The sequence below is a fragment of the Stegodyphus dumicola genome, chromosome 10, assembly GCF_044657685.1.
Source record: "Stegodyphus dumicola isolate Sdum_Otavi_A_Nest chromosome 10, ASM4465768v1".
Lineage (NCBI taxonomy): Eukaryota > Metazoa > Arthropoda > Arachnida > Araneae > Eresidae > Stegodyphus > Stegodyphus dumicola.
This window is the reverse complement of record NC_140777.1, coordinates 170423360-170431633: the sequence shown is the minus strand read 5'-3', so window position 1 is coordinate 170431633 and position 8274 is coordinate 170423360. Positions and strand designations below refer to the sequence as shown.

The 8274-nt window shown below is 34.1% G+C and overlaps 1 protein-coding gene across 1 annotated transcript in view; it reads right to left on the bottom strand.

The window, feature by feature from the left end:
• Window positions 1-670: 670 nt before the first annotated feature.
• LOC118179533 (elongation factor 1-gamma-like) overlaps window positions 671-8274 on the bottom strand; it is a 48930-nt gene continuing 41326 nt past the window's right edge. The window contains exons 8-10 of the mRNA XM_085825868.1: window positions 5656-5825; window positions 5359-5483; window positions 671-903 (exon numbers count right to left, since the gene is read on the bottom strand). Coding sequence (XP_085681994.1) covers window positions 751-903; window positions 5359-5483; window positions 5656-5825 — 448 coding nt within the window. The 3' untranslated portion in view covers window positions 671-750. The remainder of the gene's footprint in view (window positions 904-5358; window positions 5484-5655; window positions 5826-8274) is intronic.

The following is an 8274-nucleotide window of genomic DNA, read 5'->3' as shown; positions in this document are numbered from 1 at the left end:
ATGTTTGGATTGGATGAAAATGAAATGAGTTGCTATAGCATAATTGCTTATAAGTGATATGCATACAAAAAGCTCCTTCTAAATCTAATACAGTGCACTATGAAAGACTTGTACCATATCATGGTAATGAGCATTAGTTTCACCTGGTCTTGGAGATTACACTGCCCAGGACATGCAGTCCTTAAGGAGAGGGTAATGCTGTAAAATATCTGAATCTGTTTGGGTCGATATTTTGTGTTTGATCTGAATCCATATATATTGTATTTATTTTTAACATAGAATTACATTTCTTTTGAGTGCAATACCATTGGAATTGTAAAGATAGCTCAACTAAAATGCATGATGTGAGCAGAGAAAACATTTTCAAAGTTTTACAATTGTTCTTCCAGAAAATTCCATGCTAGAGTATAAGTATGGGTCAGAAAGTTAAATCAGCAATATTTTGCAATTAGCTTAATTATGAGTCTAGTGAGTGATTTGAGAAACTTCACGCCATTTCGTGTGTCAATGAGCAATTGCTCAATATTCACATCCACCTCAACTTATTTCCAGTTATATATTGTGCTTTTTAAGTAATTTATTTCCTGATTAACAATGTTGGACAGCCCCATGTGATGCAACAATATGCAAGTTATTTATTTACAACGTGTTATATTAATTAAATAATCAATTTCTTTCCAACTTTTTATTAGAACAATTTCATTCACAGAATGTTTTTAAATGAAAAATTTAATAGTCCTATGGTAACATTTATTTGAAAATTTTGCCTTGGTTGAATTTTTTCCCTCCAAAGTCTCCACTCCAAGAAAGATATTCAGTAACAAGTTTCTTTGTTTCTTCTGAGGATGGATCTAATTTCTTCCAACTGTATGATTCATAATCAATTTGCCAATCTTCAGAAAGCTGCAATTATAAAGATATTTTTATGAATATTTTCAGTAAAAACAGCTTTCAGAATTAATGTAACAATATCTCATTTAATTATAACTTATTTTCTTCCTTCACGTTCGTACGGGCTTTGTATGGATTTGGAGTGAATAACGACACTTGATGAAGTATCGAAACGCACTTTATTGGCTGTATTATTCAAAACAACTTCAATAACACGTTTATAGTCACCAAAGAACTACTATAAACATGCTGACATAGCCTCCAGGTTATCAAGCTATACCAGTGGAGACAGCTTCACTGCAAAGCACCAGAGTACAGCTCCCAACTCTGCTCGGTCATTCTCGAAACTCCACGTATTCGAGACTCTCCATGTTACAACTCGTGATGCACTTGATGATACACTAACTGCTCCCGACTCCTCGGTTCAGTCGTCCCAGGAGCTCAGCACACTCTCTCGATGATGCACTAAGAGACTTTTTCAATGTACTCGCTGACTGTCAACTCGATGGACTCCCCACGGACTAACTCGCTAGACGAGACACTAACTGGCACCGCATGCCAGCAGGATTTATATAGCTTTTGGTTTGTGTTCAAAAACATTCTGTGCTAAACCGGTAAGAATTCGTTCCAGAAGATTCTCCATCCGTCCATGGCCAAATGGGCTATTACTCGCCAAATGTGGCAACCCTACCTTCCTTTGTCATTTTATAGCAACCCTAAACTTGCTTTGCGGGGAAGCCATCTTACTGCGTCTTGACATTTCATAACAATACACACTACAAACTATGAAGTGATAGGAAATACATGCCATGTAATAAATAAAATAAGCTCATCAACATACAAAAAGACTATACTTTCAAAAGATACACACAAAGAACTACTAATTTGAAGCAGATAAACACTATGTGGTAAGATAAGCTTATCAGCATGCAAAAAGATTCCAAAATACATACTATATTTACTCAAAAGAAAGAAAAGACAAAAATTGCTGAATGAGAGAGATGAGTTTAATTATCATACAGTACAGTATAATTATACTACTTAAATACTAAATAAACCACTAATTGTTGCATATAAAAACTGTACAACTACCACTATTTCAGATAAAACAGCTTTATCAATTCACCTCATTATTTCCCTGCAAATGTCATCTTGTTAGCATATTCGAACAGCAGAAAGTCTTCCGACACTACTTATTAAAGCATAAGCAATGCTTTGTGTTCTGCAGCTGGTATTTCTACTGTCTATTCCTGTGAATATACAAAGTGCATCGATGCACTTCCTCTATGTGTTGTCACTAGTTCTTTACAAATGTTTTACAGCTGAAATTTTCATCATACGTGTATTGTTCTAATGCCATTTATAGTTTTTCAACGTGCACAGGAATTCAATTTGCACAGGAAATGCCATTCAAAAATTTCAAATTTTTTTATTTTGTAACCATAATTGTGAGAGTATTATTCTTTCAATGACAGATTCCCAGCTTTTTCTGAGCCATTGCTCCCTTTACAAAGAAAAACACACATTACCCTCTTTTCCATAATAATTAGTTTTGCCAAATATCAAAATACTGTCGTATATTGCCTATATCTATTACGAATCACAAAGTAGAAATTAATTTAAACAACCATCAAATAAAGCAAAATTGTTTAATATCTTTTCGCTAATACGCTTCTTATCACTAATACAGATTTATTGTCAAAATAAATAAAAATAAGACATTCCTAGAGCTATTCCTGGTTTTTATAAATTTGATCTTGCTCATGCACTGACATGTATGCCTTTGCTTTTTTGCAAAGAAAGTGCACTTGTGCTCTTGCCAAAAACAACCATGATTGACATTCTGCCAAACACTTAGAATCATCCAGAACAGGTATTAATTATGTGCCACAGGGCCAGGGGAACACACAAGAGTTTACACTATTTTTCACCTCACTTGAGGTGGATCTTCCTGGATCCTAGAAGATCCTAATCTTTGAAAAAAAATCCAGCAAAAATAATTTTTAACATATTTTCCAATATTGTGATCTTTTATACAAGAACTTTTTCTGTTCTTTTTTTCCCAAAATGCATATAGATTTTAAAGAAATATAATATTTATTAAACATAATTAAGTAAATAACTAATAATAATTTATTATCACATAATTATCATAACTAAGTAAGAATTTTTTTTTTGCAATGCTTATTAATATACATATACTTTAGCTCAAAGATAAACATAATAAATATTAATTTCAATATAATTAGAATAATTATTTATTACTTTAAAATTATTATATAATCAATTATAATAGTCATTATATTAGAATTCATTGTAATAATGAAATAATGGGTACTTTTCCCGTTTCACCGGCACAAATCTCGCAAAGCAGACTCTATTGGCGACAACACACAGTATACACATAAAAAATGTTACCAAATGTTAGTTCTAAGAATTTTTTATTTTGAAGGCATAAACACTTTAATATCCAAATTTTGTAAAAAGACATTAATTTAAGAATTTACTATGCTTTCATGGTACAGCATCCTGATTCGCCGGTTCATAACATGTGACCTCCAAGTGATCTCATCTCACGTAAACTACGCTGCAAAAATCTAATTTTCTCAGTAATCATCTACATTAATTTCAAGTTAAATCTTAATATGGAATAGAAGTTTAAATGCAAGAATTTTAATTCGTACGAATAGCTTACTCAGAAATTATGTAAAACCAGTGATTTACTTCGCTAGTGCATTCTCATTAGAATTTATGAATTTAACCCTTGACCTTTGAATTTTCTATATTTTCGCCTTCGGGTGAACGGTATGATTGCATCCTAATTGACTTAATTACTGTGAATGACCTTAGAACATATAATTGAACTATCTGGTAAAAATTCTAGGTAATAATAATTGTATGCCAGTATTGAAAGAAACAAACAATCTGATAAGAAATGGCTGCAACTTATTTTGAAAATTAGGCATAAAAGGTTACCAGCGAGGATATTCTGTTTAGCATCAGTTGTCCCATTTTTGGCGACTTTATCACCTGCACCGGCAAAATGGAAACGTACCAAATAATGAAAATTATACAATAAAGTGCAATAAAATAATTATAACTATTTGTGTAATATTATTTTATCATAAAATTATGTATATAGCAAAATTAAGTTTTGAAAATACTCATATTTTTACCAATATGTAAATAAATGCGCAAAATTAAACAATGAAACCAAACAGTTAATTACAAATGATGATTAGCATATTTACATAACTTACAAACTAACATTCTCCTTCCTTACATCTATGCTCTTTGAACAGTGAAAGTAAACTGAAAAATCCCTACCACATGATTAATCTCCATCCATCCTATTTCATGAACGAATCAGTCCAAATGCCATAGTTAAACTATACAAATTGCTTATTTTTGTCAAAACATGCTTGATTACATGATTTGCAACTTTGCTTGCCAACTTGCAAAGACTTGAACTGAATTAGGTATACCTATACATAATCCAAATTACAATTTTTAATGCTTATTTACACAATAACAATCAAATAGAAAATTTAGATAGCTGCGTAATATGTTTATTCATGAAAACAGTATTTTCCAAGTATTTATCATATTATTTTCATAAATAGGTAGGTATGCCATGACTATTCTTTTAACATTCTAAATGCCCCCTATTTGCCTCTGGACTGGCTATTGCCCTGATGGACAAATCCAGCACCCACTGATGGGGTATCACATCCTTTGAAAACCTGTTTTAAATCACCTCAATCTCAAGCACATACCTTCAAATAACAATATTTGAAATTTCATTTCGATTGCTCAAGCAGATAGACCGCTAGGGGGTTCATATATCAGGTAAGTTTTTATGACCCCCCTGTACTATTGTGCATTGCTTTTACATGCATATTTATTTAAAATTAGAAGCTCTAAAGGATGCATACTATTATTGACTGTGCTTGTTTTATGTTGCATCAATCAATATTTACAGTTAAAAAATTTTTAGTAATCGGAAGAAATACCTTATGTTTTTGAGAAATAGAGTTTACCAATGGACTATAAGTGTAATTCAGAGTTATAGATGACATTAGTAATTTTTCATGAATGGCTTTTGAAATGGATAACAAGTTGAAAAATGACATCCTTCATATTAAAACTGCACAGAGCGAAATGCAAATGTCTTTCCTAAGCCCCACCTACATAAGGAAACATATCTCGAACACCTATCTGCATGTCTATGGCACTGGCACCAATCTATCTACACATGGATACACATCTCTAGTGCCTGCACCAACAGCCGTGATCATTGTGCATGACAGGATATTATGACCATCCTGTATATTCTAAATTATGCATTAAAACAAGAAAAATGCAAATTTAATTTTTGCTGACAACCTGACTAAAATAGGAGCAGAATGAGGCAACCAAAACAAAACAAAAATGGCACCACACTTAAAACTATAAATGTGTAATTACCTTGAAAGCCAACTCATGTCCACGCCACACCCAAATACCTGAAATGGTGCTATTGTTATCTTCACCAAAGAGGAGGACACTTGCAAAAGCATTCTTTCTTAATTTATCTAGTCTCTGGAACATACCTAAGGATAAAAGTTAAAAAATTAAAAGTTCCTAATAAAAACAACTTTCTTTTTAAATCAAAATATGTATTCACAACTTTTAAAATAATTAAATATCTTTCTAGATTTATTTATTACAATTTTTGTTTTTGTAAGCTACATTTTTAGTAATAGACAAAGAAAAATTACCTACCTGAAATAAGATTACAGCTCATGAAAACAAGAGTGAGTTCTTGAGGATAGAGATATTCACAATACCAAATCGAATAATTCTCAGGATCAAACTTCTCCCAAAAGTGCTTCACAGATACACTTTCATCTTCATTACTGTAAACTCGCTTGAATTCATCCATGTTGAATGTCCTGTAAAACAGCAATTTCCCTAAATGTAACTATTCAGATATAGGAATTTATCATAAAATTTAGTCACAGCAACATTTTTGTGATTATTCCAACGTTTATTATGTTTGATAATGGAACATTTGGATAGAAAAGACACTAACCTGTATTTACAATTCAGACATATATTCATGAATTCTAATGTGAATTTATGTGTAACCAATTAAAACATGAATAATGTAAGCCCAAGATTTGGTCTGGCTTATTTGATATACACACTGGCCAATGAATAAAAAAACCCAAGAGCAATATTTTATTTGGACCACCTTTCACACGGATAACTTCTCTGAGCATTGAGTCTGTGTGCTTCTGAAGTGCATTTACATCCAAAGAAAACTATGCATTGGCTGTGCAACTTTTCAAATCTTGTAAATTAGATGGAAGAAAGAGGACAGTGCTGTCAGATGCACCTTTCCACCATACCCATACACTTTCTATGGGATTAACTCTTTCGCATCGAGAGAGGGCAAAATCTCAATTCCCCAAACATCAAAAACGCCTGTATCTAAGAATTTCTCCTGGAATGCTTTACCTTCCCCCATGACAACTTGAATATTACAGCGCTAACAATAGCCTTACTTAAGTAAAGCGAGAACTTCTTTCTTCGACGCTTTGACACTGTGTGAAGTCCCTTGGGACGGGATTGCAACTTCAGGCATCAAAAGCTAAACACGGACAGTAAACAAAGGAAAGGAAGGAACAAAGGAAACAAGAAAGCTACTTTTAGTAGCTTCAAAAGAATGATTGACATGTGATTTAACAACACCTGAAAGCAATGAGTAATGCAGTAACGTGATGGGGGAAAGCACTGGATAGGAAATTATTCAGGCGTTTCGGACGTTCCAGCCGATGTCTGAATGTTTGGCCATTTGGGGCGACTTTGATGCAAAAAAGTTAAGATATGGGCTATGTGATGGCCAGGGAAGGTGTTGGAAGTCACACTGATGTTCAGCGAATGAATTTTGAACCCTTCTCGCACTATGTATAGTTGCATTATCATCCATGAAGTATCCGTCACCATCAGGGCAAAAATGCAGCATTGCAGGGTGCACTTGATCTGTCAGTATATCTAGTTATTTCATGGCTGTTTGCCCTCGAGGAATAACAAGGCACCACTCCTATGCCAGCAGAACATACTCCATATCATGATACTCCCACCAGACCCTTGCGCAGTGCTAGTTAAGCAAAATGGATTCATCGGGTTCTCGCCAAATTTGACATCTTCCATCTGCGCAAAATAAGGTGTAGCGTGATTCATCCGACCACATTACCAGTATCCAATCCTCAGATGTCCAGTGTCTTTTTTCCCAACACAACTGCAAACAAATTATTGCAATGACGGCAAAAATCAATGGTTTTTCTCACAGGCAACCAACTATGCATTCCCAACCTCTGCAATTCTCTGTGCATGGTTCCAGCTGAAATCGGTTGGGAAGATAGCCTTGGCTGACGATCTGTATCAGTTGAAACACACTACAGTCCCCGATCTGCTGTACAATTCATTGGAGATGCCGACGATCACTCTCTTGGAAAACTGTGCTCGAATCGCAGTTACATCTTCTAGAAGGACTGCAGGTTGTTATACCAACTTTTTAAAACCTTTGATATGTCTTTTGAGAATCCAGTGAGATTTGCTGTCTTTGAAATTGAGGCTCTTGCTAAATGAGCACCAACAATAAGCCCTTTTTCAAATACAGTCAAAAGTCGTTAATTCGGACACCCATAATTCGGAATGATCTATAATCCGGACATCAAAACTAAAAACTTTCTGCGCATGCGCCGCGTTGACACATGCGCAGAGGCGTTCACGCGTGCGCGTAAGACCTTTTACGACTGCGCATATGAGTTTGCGCAAGTGCAGAATACGTTTTCGCGCGCGCATTTTATGTATAATCGACGTATAAGCTAAATAATTATTTATTTCAGTTAATGTTGATGATTGCGTTGTTCCTTAATTTTCGAATTGCATCCGGCTTATTATTTTTTGCAGACTGTAAGAGCAATTTTATAAAAGTAAGCTTAAACTTTCGATTATATCAAATAGAATTTCCGATATATATTTGTTAATATGTAAAGGATCTAAAGCGAAAGTGTGTTTTGAAATCCGAAATCTGTTTATCAATTTCACGCTGCTCGGCGGCGGGCGCGTAATGAATTGGAAGTTGATTTGTCAGCACTATCCTTATCTTCAGCGCAGATGTTTTTATTTTATTTGGCTTATAATTCCTTACCAAATGTAGTATTTCATCTCGATATGCTTCGTCTTTGATATGATTTAAAACAAGTTCCTCGTCATTATAATTCGCTTCCGATAGCGAAGAAAAGTGACAGAGGTTATTGAAAACAAAAAAATTTCGATTGACAAATTAGTCGGTATTCTTGACACAGCAATTATAGGACTTGAACGGCGGAA